Raw genomic sequence first — 17,558 nt, 5'->3', positions numbered from 1 at the left:
TCATCCCCTTCCTTCTCCCCCTCCACACCCCCCCCCCCCTCTCTTCCTTGTTGTCCATATATAAAGATAAAAAAAAGTTCACGACATTTCAGTGCTGGGAGCAAAAGCGAGAGATATGGCATTCTAACTGTGCAGCATTCAGTTGCTTAGTTTGTGAAATCTTCTCTTCATTTGTAAAATTTCCATTTGATATTGGATCCCGAATAGAACAAATAGTAAACTTTCTAGAGCCACACTTTTTTGGATGTGAAATAAGAAAATGAGCTAATATTTCTTTAATTTTTCTGAGAATTCTATAAAATTTGGGTGTACTAAATTTGACGATTGAAGGAACTTTCTTTTTTAAGACAGTTTTGGAGAGAGGAAATGAAATGCCGCAATTAATTGGTAGAAAAAAATGGTTTTGTGCATTTAAGGGTATGGCCCTATTTTAATAAATTACTTTAACTGTCACAAAACGACACATGTCATTACAAACAAGATGTGTATCTAGCGCGTGCAACACATAATATCACTAATAGAAATAAACAGGGAAATGCACGTTATTGTGTTTAAGTTGAAGTTGCTTAATTTTTCGGAGACTGCTCAACTCATCGTTCTCCTGGATTCCCTTACGTATCATGTTAGTGGAAGATTCTTTCAAAAAAAAAAATCATGTTAGTGGAAGAGCAAATTGAATGCTTCTGAAATTCGGCTGCTAAATACTGAAATTCAGCTGTTAGAAAATGAAAGACGATGTGCGCTGGCTCTATCATTGAAGTCGAGAACTTCATCAGCAAGTGCCACAGTTGCATCTGGGGTATATACGAGAGACGTGATGACAAATGTGATAAAAGTTCTATTCATTTTCAATTCTTTCAATCTATCATTAATTCATCAATTATTTGTCCATAAAATTGTTTGCCTCTTATTTTGTTTACTTGTTAATTTGTCCAATGGTTTTTCTTATAGAAACCATTTCACAATTAGACTATTTTATTTTTGAATTTCATGCAAGCCTTTTCCAGTATGGGTGATATGAAAATTGTCTTGAGTTATACTGAGTGGTGATTTTTTTTCATTATTTCGTTGTGCTTCAGATCATGGGATACAAGATTTTCACGCATGACGTTAATGGTAGTTATGCAGCCAGAGTAGATAACTTTAGGAGCTATGACACGGTAAGTAAGGACACAATCCAAAGATGGACATATCCCCTCGTCCCAAATGCTCATTCCTTTGGAAAATCCGGCCAGGTCATGCTTGAAAGAGAAGGGATTTATAAATCTCCAGGTATGAGTAAATTCTACTTATATGGTGGGCAGTTCTTTTCCTTCTGACTTTGCACGTATCAAATAAATTTTATTTTGCTTCCACGTTTTTTCTGTATAGCTATTTTTACTTATGTTTCGGAATATGTCGTCCATATGTTTCCTGAAAAAGAGAGAATGTGATTATGGTGGAAAGGGGTAAATGGTTCTTCTTACGGGACAAAGGATGGTGGTTTTTTACTGTACTATTTTTCATTTTCACAAAAAACTCTAACCGAGAATTCACGTTTCAGGTGCATTAATATCAAACTCTGCATATATAGGTGCTTTCTCCTACGTGGGAAATGGGTCCACCATTGGGGAATGTAGTAGAGTTTTTCATTCTGTTATTGGAGAAGGCTGCGTGATTGGGAATAATGTTTGTATAGAGAACTCTTATATATGGAATAAAGTTATTATTGAAAATGATAGCAAACTGAGTCATGCAATTGTGTGCGATGGAGTCACTCTGAAGGCAGGAGCTATCTTGGAACCTGGTGTGATATTATCTTTCAAGGTAATTTATCTTGTGCCATAGTTACCTAGCATATGATGTGTCATTGCTTAGGTTACAAAAACTATTGCTGGGTGATGTTGTTTGAATCTTGGTCTCTGGCGGATGAAATAGTAAAGTTGATGAAGAAGTAAACGGAAAAATGGGATTACTCTAGGTGGAAAGAGTACTCTGTTCTCTAGACCTTCGCAGAAACCATATAGAATTCATCATTACCGACAATATACTTTTACTTTTTGCCAAGTTTTCCATTTTAATGCTGCATCCTCGTATGTTTACTGAGTGGTACAACATGGGACTCATCTTGATATGATCCTCTTTCATTTCTAAGGGTATTTCAGTCGTTTACCTTTTTCTGTATTTCCCTTTGAATTGATGTTGCCCTCCTCTTTGGGGGCCAGCAAACAATCTTTAGGATGGATCTTTATGTTAGTCCAGCTTAGCTATTTCCTTCGACGACGCATCAACAGATCAGCATCTCCCTCTTCCTGGGTTCTCATTCTCCCAGCACTCTGCTCCACCCCCTCATCGTCATCTCTCTTTCCTGCTATCCCTTGAACAGTCAAGGATTTTATCACATCTTTCTAGATCATAACAGAGTCTCAGTGAGTTTTTCCACCACAAATAGTGGAGAAAGTTTTTTTTTTTTGAAACAAGAGGAAGATTACCCAAGATCGGTGATCCTCCTGGTGTTGTATATATATGCTCAATGAATACACACACAACCCAAAGGCACCAACACCCTCTGGTCACATCTCTCTAGACCAAGAAAAGACAAGAGTCACCACTTCTTGTAAGACTCCGTCCAGTGACATCTCCGTCTCCTTCAGTATAACCTGATTCTGAAGCAGCCATATTGCCCAGAGCACTGCAAAAGACTGTTCCCGCTTTTCCTACACCTTAGATATGCTACCCTTTCAAGAGTCCCAGAAGGCCCACATTGCCTGGGCAAATGCGCATTCAAAGAAGAGATGAAAACAGTCTTCTTCACCTCTTGTGCACAGAACTCACACTGCTGAGCTTTCCGGTAACCATCTCATCCTGAAGACTTGCGTCACCAGCCTTTGGCATAGGAGCAACCAGCCAAATAACCACACCTTCAGGGGGGATCTTTAGTTTCCATATTATGCGGTGGTGGTCAGTGCAAAATATTGAACAAAGTGATTCTCTAGAATATTTTTTATTATTTTGAAAAAACAATAGTGATAAGTGGGGGGGTGGGGAGTTTCTGCTCTCTGCAGGGCTCATCTGAGAGAAATAATAGGCATCATTTTGTCTCCAACGAATTTTGAGACCATTGAAAATGCATAATATTAATTTTTCGAATTTATTGCTTCAGGATACATTTTTCCTTTCCATGAATAGTTAGTTTTTCCTTCTCTTTACTTTTGAAGTAAAATGTGCAATTAGACTTGCATTTCCTTCTTGTCAGAGTAGATTCAGATGAAGCCCACTTCCAACGTTCTAATTGACTGTCACTTAATGAAGTATATTTGCTTTTATCTTTAAATATCATATGTTCAAGATATGAAAGATTTTTTCAGAGCTGATCCCAGCTTTGGGTCCGTTTCGTTGAGAAAATGAAGCACTACACTATTATAATTCTTGATGTGAGGTGTGTAGATGACTTGGGGTAAAATGCCAGTCTAATTCAGTGTACATTGCTGAATCCTACTCCAATTGGATCATCTGTCATGCTAATTGATGATTCATTGAAGGATAATTGTTAAAACACTTTTTACGATAGTTCTCGAAGTCTTCTTATAGCCCTTAGATCTCGAGCCTCTCTCAAGTTTCACAAGCTATGGACTGAAACTTTTCTTCAAGATTAAGTAAATTCAACAGTGGACCGTGCAGCTTTTCGTACTATGTAGATTTGCATAGAAAGGTGCCCTCCCTCTTGCGAATGAGTTGAAGTCTTATTGTCTCTTTGGTATAGCAGAGAACATGACTGTTTCTTGCAGATGAAGACCCTTTGTAGTATGCATATATTAAATTAAGATACTAATAAAAGTAAGATATTTCTCAGGAATTATGGGTTAAATAAATCATTTTACCCACTAGTTGGGGCATACGTGTGTCAACAATGACTTGATGCATTTGCATGTCCAAGTTATTATTTGACTGTACTGGGACATCAGTGGGTAGCAGCTCCTTAACATAGACTCTGAAGATCATCAACATATTTTTGCTGCTGCATTAGGATCACACCTGATGGGTGAGCTACTTGAGTCTCATCAGAGCCCAAAAATTCATCAGCGCCCCAGACTCTTCGTTATGTATGCTTCTGCTGAATAGTTTATTGTGATATCATGTGTGTAGGTTGTTTCTGGCAACTGTTATGTTTCCAGATAAATGGGGAGAATGTGTGCTCATTACATTTTTGTGTACAGCCTAAAGCTTTCATGGCCTGATTGAAATGTCCAGATTATCCACGGTTGTGGACATGATACGGTAGTGAGTCATAAATTCCAGTTAGTTATTCATGTAGAAAGTTGATTTTAATACCAAATGGTGATTTAAATGTACGAAAAGTGCTACTCGAGATCAAAATTGCACCAGTGGTCTTATTTATCTGTCACCGGAACAGTCCTCAAAGGCATCATTTATTGGCCTTATAAAAGAGCCCTATTAGTATCTGTGCATGTTACTTTCTGAGGAACTTTTTACTTACTAATAGCCCTATTAGTAATTACAAAGCTTTTAGTGTTACAGATATTATCTCATTGGAAAAGGACTATTGCTTTCTTTTTCTGATCATCTGACTTAAGTTTTATTCTAAACACACTGCAGGTTATATCCTTTTTCCATTTGTCTGTCTATTTTTAGTTATTTTGGCTCATTTGTCTTGTCTCATCTGCATCGCCCATAAGTTGGCATCCGCCGTGTCAATTTTTTCTATTGGAATGTTGGGTGACCCTATGTATAACGTGAATAATTCGTTGATGACAATTTTCTAATTTCAAAAAAAATTCGTACTAATAAAAGTATCAGTTCTCACCCTTCTCCCTGTTCCCTGCCCAGGTTTTGGTTGGGCAGAAAAGCATCGTTCCTGCCTACTCAAAAGTCTCTCTATGCCCTCAACCAACAATTGAAGATAGTGATGAGGAGCTTGAATACGCAGATACTAACAGTTGAGTTTTGATATTTATATCTTGAAAGATGTTAAATTTTTCTGTCGATTCTAGTTTGATTTGTGATGGGGTGAGAAACTGTATGACCCTTTACGAGAAGGTTTGTTAGGGCCCATATCTTTCCTTGTTATATTTGCATTTACCTTTTTGCCCTTATGTGTACTTTCTAGATGGCCTTTCATAAGAGGCCCAATATTGTAAAACCCATGTTAACATCTCAAATAGAGATGTGTGGGCATCATTGTGAAGTGATAAGTTTTTCCTCTTTGTGTTAACCCTAATGGCCGCCTAGGGTTGGTGGAGTGCAAGACCGACAAGAGTACATAATGCTTTTTCTCTGGTACGTGTTGATCATGTGTCGAGTTGAAGACATAACATAATGAGTACCTTGAATTCGGAAGTACCCTAGTGAAGTCGTTATCGTACTAATCACTAGACAGTACAACAATAGGGGCAAGAAGACAGATTTACATGTGAGGATATAGGCATGGGCAGAACCAGATTATTGCAGAAGAGCTCCAAAGGATGATTTTTTTTTTGAAATAAAGCTCCATAGGATGATAATATCCGAAATTAAGTCTTGAAGAAAATTACACTTTCAGATATTCCAAGCTATGAGGTTGCCACCAAGGATGACTTTTTTTTGAAAAGTTATTTAAGGTGGTCACCCGACAAATGTGGTAACCACCAAGGATGATATGACGGCATGTTAAGGAGTTCTTACAAAGACAGAGCTCGCCTAATCAGTATCAGAAATGGGGCAGCCATCCAGATTAACATTGTTGTGTTAGGTAAGGGATAAGGTCCTAAATCGGACCTATCATAAATAGAGGAGTCCGAAATCATCTAACTCATCAGACTCCACACATGCATCGGGGACTGCATGTGTCTCTTCAAGACAGGGACCTGACCGGAAACCAAGGAATAAGGAAAGGGACATTCCTATGGGCCTTGATTCAGTTTTCTTACCAAGAAGTGAAACTAGTCTTGGGGGAACAGGAGATCCTCCAGCTCGGCGAGTGAAGGAACAACCGATTCGGCCAGCTCTCTTTAACTGTCTCATTTCTCTATCTTTGCAACTATTCACTCAACTCGAACTGCGATTTCAACTATTATTCTAGTATGGAATTCTACTGTTTTGAATTGTGAGAAAGAGTAGACTCGGTCTTCTTGAGGTAGTTTTTCATAGAAGATCCATGATCTTACCAATAAGTCCATGATAGAAACCCCATCAGGATCTACCAGAGGACAAAGAGGCATCGAGGGAAGGAGCACCTTATACGTGCTTCAGGACAGGCACGTGCAACACAAAATGGCGGGTGAAGATTAAAGTAGAGCCTTATAAATAAAGAGGGAGGAGCTCAAACAGAGGCACGCCTTTGGAAGAAGCAGTTACACCTTTTCGTCGGGAGCGGAGATTCTCCAGCTCGGCGGGAGAGGGATGACGTCCGATTTGGTTAGTCCCCTCCTGTGCCTTCTCTCTATTTCTGTTCTTGCATCTTCCCTCTATCTCACGTTTGGACTTCTCGCTACATTTGGTTACGTTGATCAGTTTTGGTTGGACAATATATTCCTGGTTATTTCGTTCAGTCACAGGTATTGAAATCGGGCGGTAGAAGCTTCTAACAGTCCACAACTAGGATTTTGCTTCAGATAATGCATAATTTGCAAGACAACAGCCAGGTTTGGCTCACTAATCTTTTAGAGAAGGAAATATCAGGTTGTGTGAGATTTACATGATTCTACTGGCCCATTAATTCTCAATAGAGGGCTGGAGCTTCAGCAGTTCACCATCATCAGGGCTTAATTTTCATTTTGGACCCATAAGGTTAGACACTGACTTGACACCCATTAATGGTGGAGCAGATCAAAAGCAAACTTGACATCCTTGGTGTGATACTAGAGTAAGACTTCGAAAGCTAAAATATCAATAGTAATGATAGTATCATCCACATACACAAGAAGCAGAAGAAGTGTGGCGAGAGTGCCAAGTGATCCACTTCACATTGCCTGGATCAAACTCCAGGATGCGCCTGAATCAACTAAACAACATTATTAAGATTTTGTGGATGACACACCCGGTCAAATCTAGCAGAATCACTGAAACCAGGAGGTTGTTCCATGTGGTCATCTTCTTCATCATAAAATTTTCATTATATTCTTCACCATAGGTCTGCACTATGTCCCATACACCTAGACTAGCTTTCAGTCGATGGACAGTGCCGTTCAGCCCAACCTTCACAATGCAGACTGATACGATCCTGGATCTAGGCTCGTATCGGAAGGACGGTAGAGGACGAGGAGGGTAGAATTTCCCGGGGAGGAGAGGTGAAACGGGAAGGATCGGAGAGGAGGCCGAGCAGAAGGGGTAGGGATCGGCCGAGGACGAGCAGCCTGAAGACGCGGTGAGGTAGAGACGATCACGAGGGCAGGGGATCATAAAGGGAGAGAAGGAGACCAGACATAGATGAGGAGAGGGGAGACAAGAGCACTTCTTTCTTGTTTAAAAAAAACAAGAGCACTTCTTTCTTCTATAATCTTGGCTGCCCTCCTAAAGGAAGGGCATCCCTATTATAGGAAATACATACTAGCCAAATGATTGAAATGCCCCTGTGGGCTAACATGACGAAACTACCCCGAGATAGGTTGAAGATCCTCTCAAGGATCCTATCACAGACCCAACCGCATCACCACAGAAGGGAAGTCAGTTTCAATGAGGTGAAGAAGCTTGCAATTAGCAACTCCTTTTGTTGAGGGGTATGTATGCAAGAGGGTTGATGAATATACATAATTTATGTTGATTAGTAGCCATGAAGGACTTGAATTACAATTTTGCATAGTCAGAGAAAAATGTGCTCAGATTTCTCTCAAACTTTGCCTAGATTTTTGAGAAAAAGAGTAAAAGATGAAAAGAAGTCACTACAATAAGATGTAACATGAGGTGGCCAATAAAAGGCATACAATAAGGTTACGGTGGTTCCATGGCTACAGGACATTTCATTGACATAAACGACGTTCAATAGGAACTTTGGAGCTGGTAGCACTAAACTAAAGAGACACAAGAGGGACATACTATAAATTCAGAGCGATCTATTAGTGTAATGAGTGGGAGATTGGGATGAGTGATGTAGGACTTTTTCACATGTACTTTCAACATGATGAGTGGGCCCACAGTTGATCACTCCCGTTCAACTCTCCAACCCCAGGAACATCTCCCCTTCTCATCTTCCCCATTCCAGTTAGGAACTTAGATCAAAGTTCTTATAACTTAATCTTTGTAGATGATATATGGAAAGTTTACTTATCAGAGTTTTGAGCATTGATGAGATAGATTTGGAGGGTGGAAATGTAACAAGCATGGAGGGTTTGGAGGATAGCGAAGGTGACATTGCAGAAATGTCCCTGAAATTCGTTATCGGAGGAAGAATGCCAAAGGATAAAGTTGAAAGTTTGATGGGCGAGGAGGGAGGCGGAAGTCGCTGGCTATCGGGGGAAATGCAGATCTTCGTGAAGATGCTGACGTGGAAGACGATCACACTAGAGGTCGAGAGCAGCGATACGATTGATAACGTGAAGGCGAAGATCCAGGACAAGGAAGGGATTCCTCCTGACCAGCAACGTCTTATTTTTTCCTGCAAGCAGCTCGAGGATGGCCGAACTCTCGCCGACTATAATATCCAGAAAGAATCAACTTTGCATGATATCCCGGAGGTTTGGTTCGCAGTTGAAGAACTCTATCTGCAGCAACCAGATCGGCGCAGCGCTCGCCCGAGGTTCTTCATTTTCTCTGTCCACAGCGGAGGCAGCGCAGCGCTTGTTCGGCAAGAGAATGAGGGCCCAGATCGACGGGGGAAGGGAGAAACATTGCGGTGCGTTCAACCCCAGAATTGAAGAGAGGGGGAATGGAGTTAATCCCCGGAGCCATCCATTGGGGCAGGCAGAAGCACAGCCGAGTCGCCACCTATGGGTAGGAAACCTCCCGCCCCGAGTTACTCAGGGCACGTTGTTCGAGCAGTTCCTACGATTTGGGGGCCTCGAAACTACCGCTTTCATACCTGGGCGAAGCTATGCCTTTGTTAATTTCAGAAGGGCGGAAGACGCGGTCTTTGCATTGAGAACCTTGCAGGGACAGATGTTCGCGGGGCTGCCTCTTAAGATCGAGTTTCAGAAGGGGATCACCAAGGCAAAGTTTTACAATACTCAGGGCCGGCGATGCGATACTTGAAGAGAATTCTGTGAAGGTGGAATGGGGTCTCGCTGTGGCATGAGAGATGCAACGATAGAAGGCTTTCGCCGAAATACCTTCCGATATGATACTCGTCAGTGGGAGATGCTGGAACAGGGGTTGCCCCTCCACGATGGGCGCAAATACAGAGCGCAGGCACAAAGAGGTGATGAAGAGAGGGGTATGAGACCCGTGCACGCTCAGCACAAGGGGGGGGCACATGATAGGGACGAGGGGGCCCTGAACAACAATCAGAAGAAGGATAGAACAGGACCAATGCCGCTGGGGAGATGGCGGAGGGGGACCTGGGCAAGAGTGGGCAAACCCCGGGGGCACACATTTAATGCAGAGGGAGCGCAAGAGGACCCTGGAGTTGCTGTAGCGGGCGGAGGCATAGACGGATCAAGAAAACACATGAGGACGGCACACGAGCAAGAAGTCCGATGCGGATTGGAGAACGAAGCGGTTGGATGGGTGACGGTGAGATCTCATAGCGCGAAGAGGGCTCAACTTGTCAATGGGCCAATACAGCGAAGACCCCTCGGGGAGAAAAACATTTGTTTCAGATGTTTAGCGCGAGGCCACCATGCACGTGACTGTCGAGATCCAGTTATCTGCCGGGGGTGCCAAAGGATAGGACACCGCCAGTTCGAGTGTAGGCAAGGAAGAGGAGAAAATAACAGAATTTAGGCGCAGACAGGACACCCGATCCAAAGCCAAAGACAGCAAAAGATCCAAGTATCTACTGAAGGGCAAGATGAGGGCATCAATTTTCTCCAAAAATGCCTGGTGGGAGATGTTTTCGGAGATAGCCCAGAGACCGAGGTCGTACGGGCTGGCTTATGGCAGAAATTCCCGAAACTGGAGCAGGCGGAGATACGACGGTAGATACCAACACCTTGTTTCTTTGAGGGGTACCGGTGGCTGCCTATGTGGCGGTACGCGGCTGTAAGCAACGGATCACCGACACCACGGAGGTGAGTTGGCGGCGGATACTCCCCACCGATGGAGCTGATGGAGTTTAAAAAATGGGGCTCATGGTGGAGATGCATGGGTTCCCGTTGGTGCATCGCAATAAATCGACGCTGACAAAATTGGTCTCCTCATTTGGACGGCTTAAGAATATCATCTCGACAGGGTTGGAATTCGGGGACCCAAACGTGGTGTTACTAGACGTCGAAGTGATAGAAGGGGAGTCATTACCAGAATCAGCGTGGTCACATGGACACACGAAAACCTTCAAGGCCAGAATAAGCCACAAGAATCCCCAAGCAGCACCTTGCGAGTTCAGGGGCTCCCTCACAAGACCCCCATCGGTGCGACCTACCATGGAGGAAGGCGTACAAGGAGTAGAGAGTGGCAACAAGATGCAGGGGGAGAGCGCATCATCGGCCTTACCGCGGACATCGGCCACTGTGGACAAGGTTCAGAAAGACCGACGCCCAAGACGGAAGAGGATACGGCAGATAACTAATGAAGCTCTTCGCCGGTTCAAGGGCGTGGTTTACCGAAGGGGGTAACTGGCTTTAACGGAGGCAGATGGTAAGAAGACTTGGGTGGTGTCCGGGCAAAATGGTCAGCTGCGCTTAATCGTGGACAGCAGATCAAAGAAAGCGAAATCTCGAAAAGAGCCACACGAGGTAGCACCGAATGGTCAAAGCTCCAAGGGAAAAGAGATCATAGCGTCATCAAGCCACATAAAGGAAATAGAGACAGAGGAAACTCAAATCACACACCCAACATTGCTTGAGTTGGCGGAGGTAGTGGAGGTGACACCGGAGAAGATGCAGGGAGGGCAATTATCATATCATAGATGAAGTGTGTATCATGGAATGTGCATGGTCTATGGGATGAAGGGAGACGGGGAGTGGTGGGGAGCTATTTACGGGACTGGGTAGCCGATGTGGTCTGCCTACAAGAGACGATGTTGGAGAGGTGTGAAACAAAAGAATGGAACTTGGTGGGACGAGGCTTTCTCGAGGGCTTTGTGGCCGTGAATGCCACAGGTAGATCCGGGGGCCTATTGGTGGCATGGAATACGACGACCTTTGCTAAAGAGGGGTCATGGACGGGACAGTATGTAGCGGCAGTAAAAATGAAGAGAACGAGCGACGGTTTTCAATGCATGGTGGCATCGGTTTACGGCCCTGTTATTGCAGCCCATCGACGCAGGTTATGGGAGGAGCTGGAAAGTGTAGTCTCCCTCTTTCACGGGATACCATTGCTATTTGGAGGCGATTTCAACGTGACCTTAGAGTCAAGTGATAGACCGAATGGGATGGGAGGGCAGGATCCAGGGTCAGAGGCTTTCTGGTCTTTCATATCTGAGACGGGGTTACACGAAATGGGACCGACAAACTATATTTACACTTGGCGAAGTACGAGAGGCCCTACAGCATTGTCTCGCCTGGACAGATTCCTTTGCTCGGTGGACCTATTGGAAGAGTATCCATTGGCAGATGTACGAGCACTTCCAAGACCATTATCTGATCATGTTCCAATCATCTGGCAAGCTAATGTTGTCCAAAACAGATCCACCTATTTAAAGTTGGATCGCTCGTGGCTACGTGAGAAGGGTTTCAAAGAAGTGATAACATGGTGGACAAGTCAATCAGCACAGGGCACAGCCACGATGAGGCTGGCCACCAAATTGGCAGGTATAAGACAACACCTCATCGGGGTGGAAAAAAAGATCTGAGAGGGAAGACGCCAGCGAAGAGATGAAGCCCTTTCACGAGTCCAATAGTTGGACTCCATCGAAGATACAAGACGCCTGGTCGACTCCGAACTCAAGGAAAGAAAAACATGCAGAGAGGTAGTGGAGGAAGAGGATAAGAAGCTTGAAATGGATTGGAGGCAGTGGTCGCGGCAACTTTGGCTGAAGGGGACACCAACACACGGTTCTTCCATATGGTGGCGAATGGAAGGAGAAGGTCGAATCATATACCACGTGTGAAAGTGGGAAACCATGAAGTCGTGGGGGCACAAGGGGTGGGAGAAGCACTAGCAAATCACTTCAGAACAGTCACTAAGCGGGGGGCTCGCAACCAGTGGAGATGGGAAGGTAGAAGCGTATCTCGGTTATCACAAGCACAAGCTGAGCTAGTGAAGCCTTTCTTCGTGGAAGAGGTACAAAATGCGATCCAAGGTTTGAATGGAGAAGGAGCCCCAGGCCCTGATGGACTCCCAGTCTTCTTCTTCAGCGAATTCTGGGATGTTGTAGGCTCAGACGTGATGGATACATTGGACGAGTTCCGGATGGGTAACTTTGTCATGGAAAGACTGAATCGGTCACATTTATTTCTGTTGCCCAAGTGCTCGGGAGCGGTGAATGTGGGCGATTTCGGACCCATTGCTCTGTATAATTCTATTTATCTCATCATCACCAAGGTGTTGGCTAACAGGTTGAGAAGGGTGATTGGGGGCCTAATCGGACCCTTTCAATCGGCCTTCATTCCGGGAGGACAATTGCAAGACAGCGCGGTGGTGGTGGGGGAGATCATTTCAGCCTGGAAAAGAAACGGGATGAAGGGCTTTATTTGGAAGGTGGACTTTGCAAAAGCCTACGATTCACTTGATTGGAAATTTCTATGGTCCGTCATGCGAAAGCAAGGATTTCCCGAGGACTGGGTGGCCTGGGTGCGATGTTGCGTTACGTCCCACTCTTTCTCAGTCTTGGTCAATGGTCGGGCAGAAGGAGGATGGATCCGCCCACAGAGAGGAGTCAGACAAGGCTGCCCATTAGCCCCATTATTGTTTGTCCTTGTAGTAGACACTTTGGCCACATGTACCCTTAAGGTGTGCGAACACAGCGTACTGCACGGCTTTCACACGGCGAGTTACCCCAGGGGTATTCCATTACTCCAATATGCGGATGACACAACATTCTTCATGGAAGGAGCTGCGATAGAAGCTCACATCATATCATCCCTGTTAGAATTATTTGCTGATTTCTTGGGGTTACGTCTCAACAGAGAAAAGTTAGCCTTTGTGGGATTCGGCCTGTCGTTGGAGTAGGAGATCCAATGCGCTAATGCGCTATGCACGCCCCGAGGTTCGCTACCAATGAAGTATTTGGGTCTTCCGCTGACAGGAAGATGCCTCCTAGCTGCAGACTGGCAGCAAGTGATTGACAAGGTGGAGCGCAGGTTGGAGGGCTAGCAGAACAAGGTGTTATCACGAGGGGGTCGCCTGGTACTTTTGAGGTCAGTGCTCTTAGCGATCCCTATATTCTTCTTGTCGGTATATAAAGCACCGGCAGTTGTGACAAAGCGGCTAGAGGGATTAATGAGGCGGTTCTTTTGGGGAGGTGGGGGAGAGGGTTATCCTAGGGGGATACCCCTATTAGCGTGGGATGTGGTCTGTAGACCTCTGAAACAAGGATGGCTGGGGGTTCTCCACTAAGAATCCATGAATTCGGCATTGCTGGCTAAATGGGTCGAATGAGTTATGACACCAGCGGAGAGTCTTGTTTTCGATGTCCTAAGAGACATGTATGGCCGTGATATGGATTGGAAAGGCGATGGGTGAGAAGTAGGGGGGAGTCCCCTTTTTGGCGCAGCCGACGTCAAATCATCCCTCACATCCATGAGTTATTTGATGCCAAACTGGGAGATGGGGAAGGCTTTTGGTTCTGGCATGATAACTGGTCCAAACAAGGTCCCTTGAAGTTGAAGTTTCCCAGACTATTTGCTCTAACAAGGAACCCAACTGCCACGGTCAGCGAATGTTGGGACGGGGCTTGGGTCCCAACCCTCTCTGAGACATTATCAGATCTTCGGTTTGAGGAGTTGTTGGGGATGCACGAGATCCTCCTACCTCTCAGTCCTTAAGCAGATTATCGAGACGGATGGGTATGGCGGGGGCCAACTTTCTCGGTTAAGGATGCATACTTGAAGATTCAAGGCGTGGCAAGAGATGACCCAGAAGTCAGGCAGGCATGCCACGTAATGCTGAAACTAAAGATTCCTCTTAAAGTGAGAATTTTTGGCTGGTTGTTGAGGAGACGGAAACTCGTCACCCGGGTCTATCGGCGGAGGTGGGCACCAGCAGAGCCTGTCGACTGCCCTTTGTGCGCTAGGGGCGAGGAAGACTGCTCACACCTTTTCTTCACATGTCACCTCGCTCAAGGAGTATGGGCCTCGCAACAGATTTCAGGGGTGAATCTCCTCAGACGACAATTTTTGGGCATCAGTCACGACGGGTGGATACCGGAGCAGAATGGAGTGGGGGAGAATTCTCGCAATACTGTGGGCGGTATGGTTGCACCGAAACGAAGTGGTGTTAAAGGAAGGAAAGGCTTCAGTCGAGAGTGCCATATTTGACATTGAGGCACTAATATCTTTTTGGGGGGTAGGGGGATAAAAGCAGGATGTGCGGTCATAACTGTAAATGATGTGTAGATGACTTTGTTTTTTTAATAGTATCAGGTGGGCCACCGGTTTCAGGTGGTCTGCCTTATTCTCTTCAAAAAAAAAAAAAAAGAGTTTTGAAAAAATCGGAATAGGTTGCAAACTTCTCTTGTGCAGTGCTGCGAAGCTACTGATTGAATGAATGTTTACCAGTTTCAGATAGCTCTGGATATCTGTCTTTTGTGATGTTATCAATCATTTCTTTATATTGGCTTTTATATTATATTTCGACAGAGAAAATCCTGTTTAATTTGTCTCCTTACAATTTCTATGCAGCACCCCCAGTGGACTCTTCTGTCACTTCAGAGGTACTTTTAGATTACATTCTCTCTAGATTAAACCGTTTTTCGGTTTTATGGGATTTCTGTATTTATTCCGGGCACATTAAGTTATTCATTGCTAGTGTCAGTAGAAAATTGAAACAGCCATGTACGCATATTTGACTGAAGCGCAGGTTAATTATTTTTTATCATTTTCCTTTTTAACCAAATAAAATTAATGATATCGTCAGATGAGAGGGAGATTTTGTCTTTATAAAATGTAATTTGATGATTGATCCATTTCCCTGTTTAGAATGGAGGGGGGTATTGCAGAACCATAAGAGGATTAATTAATGGGGAAGCATAGATGGTTGCCATCACCACTTCAAGATTGCAATCTGACTTCTCCCCCTGAGAATTGGGAATTAGAGGACAACCAGGGAAGGTTGGCAGAAAGAGACAAGGGTTCTCTAACAAGCGAAAGAATGAACAGAGAAATTCTCTCAATTGTGCTCTTATCTTCATGATATTATTTCCCTCTTCTTTGACAACTTCTTCTGGGCTTCTCCAGGTTCCTCCGTGGGTCATTGCTGTTGTGGACTTTGGGCGGTAGGTGCTAGAAACAAGTATGTCTAGTATCAATTTATTTCATCTATGCACGGTTTTGGAGGGGGCTGTAAAGCACCAGTTTTATGTACCACAATGGCTTTGTGTATCACCCATGGCCCATATATGATCCCCGTCATATAATGAGGATGAATATCATTTACTAGTGAAACCCTAGTTCATGTTTCTCTACATATTATGAGATCCAGCTAGGGTTTCAGGAGTGCTCCAATTCTCAGATGGCGCCCCAACCAGCACTGCCATGGTCAGGTGCCTTCTCTCATTGCCATTTACAGCCCATGCCACAGCCAGCACCATCATCATTAGGCAGAGCACGTCCCTGTGCTGCTGCTGTCCAGGATGACTGCCATCCGACAGTGCTTTCCCTGTGGCTTCCATTGCCCCTCTTCATGGTCCACCACTTGCTTGTCTGGAGTCTCGTGCTGTCTAACATTATCTTCAGCATCATCTGCCATTCAGCACCTTTTGCCATAAATCACGCCGTCCACCATCTTTCTGTGGGTGGATGGTGGCGGACAGGTGGATGGTGAACGGCGAACAGTAGCAGCAGGTGGCGATCGGCAGTGGCAACGGGCTACTGGCACAAGCGAGCAGCTGCCATACTGGATATCTTGGAGGCTGTGGGCCGAGACTCAGAGGGAGCTTGCGGTGTGGTAAATCCGCTGCAGTGGCTGTATCTGATCCTGATCTTTCTCACAAGGTTGCGATGGCAGAGTCGCAGGGGACTGCAGAGACGGGAGAGAAGGCGGAGAAGGTGAACAACGGAGATGGTGGTTCACAGCGAGGGATTAGGTGGTGTCTTTAGACGGTGTCCACGGTGGTGCTCAAGGCAGAGCAGTAGCAAACATCAGTGGATTGGAGACTTTCATGGTGCAGTTCGCAGCGGCAGTCACAGCAGCGCTCCGCAGCGTTGTTCCCAGGGGGTTGAAAGAAGGCGAATGAAGGAGAACATCCATGTCGGCGCTTTCGTGAAGGCATTCAAAGCGGAGTGGTAGCAAACTGTGATTCATGGTGGTGCTCAAGGCCGCACCAGTTGCAGCATTGGAAACAGAAGTTTGGTGGCGCTTGTGACGCGGCAAACATGATATGGACTTCACTTCAAAGACATAAGGCAAAACAGTGTGGAGGGGAGGGAGTTAAGGTTGGAGAGAGCCCCATCACCAGACTGATACGATTCTGACTCAGGAGTATGATTGATGCACCATGCAACAGGATTTCCTACAACAGTGATAACCCAAGACGCGTCCAGTGTTGTTCAGAGAAAGACGAGAGAGGTAGAGACAGGAGAGAAGTTCCCAGGTTGGTGAGGAGAGAATGGGAATGGTCAAGGGAGAGGCCGAACAGAGGAGGTAGGAATCGACCAGGGCCAAACCGCCATAAGAGATGATGATGAAGAGACAATTGCGAGGACAGAGATCATAGAGGGGGAGACAGAGCTTGGACGTCGAGTAGAGGAGGGAAGGAACACAAGTAGCCAAATAAGATAACTTCCAGTCTACCTTCCTAAAAGGAGGGCTGTGCTATTTAAAGGAAACATGGGAGGGTAGGACCCTAGATTTCCTTAATGGTCAAAAGAGGAGACTGCCCCAGGAGGGCCAGGGATCATATCACAGAGCCAAAGCAACCACACAAGGAGAGGCAGGTTCAGTGACGACGAGGAATTTTTTCATGGTAGAAGTATGGTGGACATTAAGTGGATTAATCCCAGCGTGAGGCGAAGCCAAATGCGCATGAGTCAGGGAGGTGGTCTCGGGCCTTTCACTATAGATTCACAATGAGATTTCCACAGGCCCCCATCTGTTGCACGGGGTGAACAGAGAGAGCAGGCACAGGGGGGGATGTCTTGTAGACATGGTACCACAAAAGTCACGAGGGAAGGCCGCATGGCAAACCTATCAGTTGACACAATGGAGACGAGGGCAATGCTGGCAGGAGCAGTATGCAGCGGGGTTTCATGCACAAGACAGACGTCAAATGTCAGCAGGCCCAATATGCAGACAGTAGGCCGGAAGAAATCGTGGAGTATCACTCGAGCACTGAACAAAATTCAGTGAGAATTCAAGCATACAATGGTAAAGGTATAGTTGGTTAGAGGCAT

General features: G+C 45.1%; 1 protein-coding gene across 2 annotated transcripts in view; it reads left to right on the top strand.

Moving 5' to 3' along the window:
- The window catches only part of LOC144716655 (Trimeric LpxA-like enzyme), a 48,993-nt gene that overhangs the window by 15,785 nt on the left and 15,650 nt on the right, over nt 1-17,558 (top strand). Inside the window, exons 5-9 of one of the 2 annotated variants that reach the window (XM_078591850.1) lie at nt 1,080-1,160; nt 1,236-1,272; nt 1,544-1,806; nt 4,828-4,936; nt 14,850-14,881. In XM_078591850.1, coding sequence (XP_078447976.1) covers nt 1,080-1,160; nt 1,236-1,272; nt 1,544-1,806; nt 4,828-4,936; nt 14,850-14,881 — 522 coding nt within the window. Of the gene's footprint in view, nt 1-1,079; nt 1,273-1,543; nt 1,807-4,827; nt 4,937-14,849; nt 14,882-17,558 lie in introns of both variants that reach the window. The other variant, XM_078591849.1, reaches the window with a different exon arrangement.

Source organism: Wolffia australiana, chromosome 2 (assembly GCF_029677425.1).
Source record: "Wolffia australiana isolate 7733 chromosome 2, ASM2967742v1".
NCBI classification, from domain to species: domain Eukaryota; kingdom Viridiplantae; phylum Streptophyta; class Magnoliopsida; order Alismatales; family Araceae; genus Wolffia; species Wolffia australiana.
This window is presented reverse-complemented; position numbering and strand designations above follow the sequence as displayed.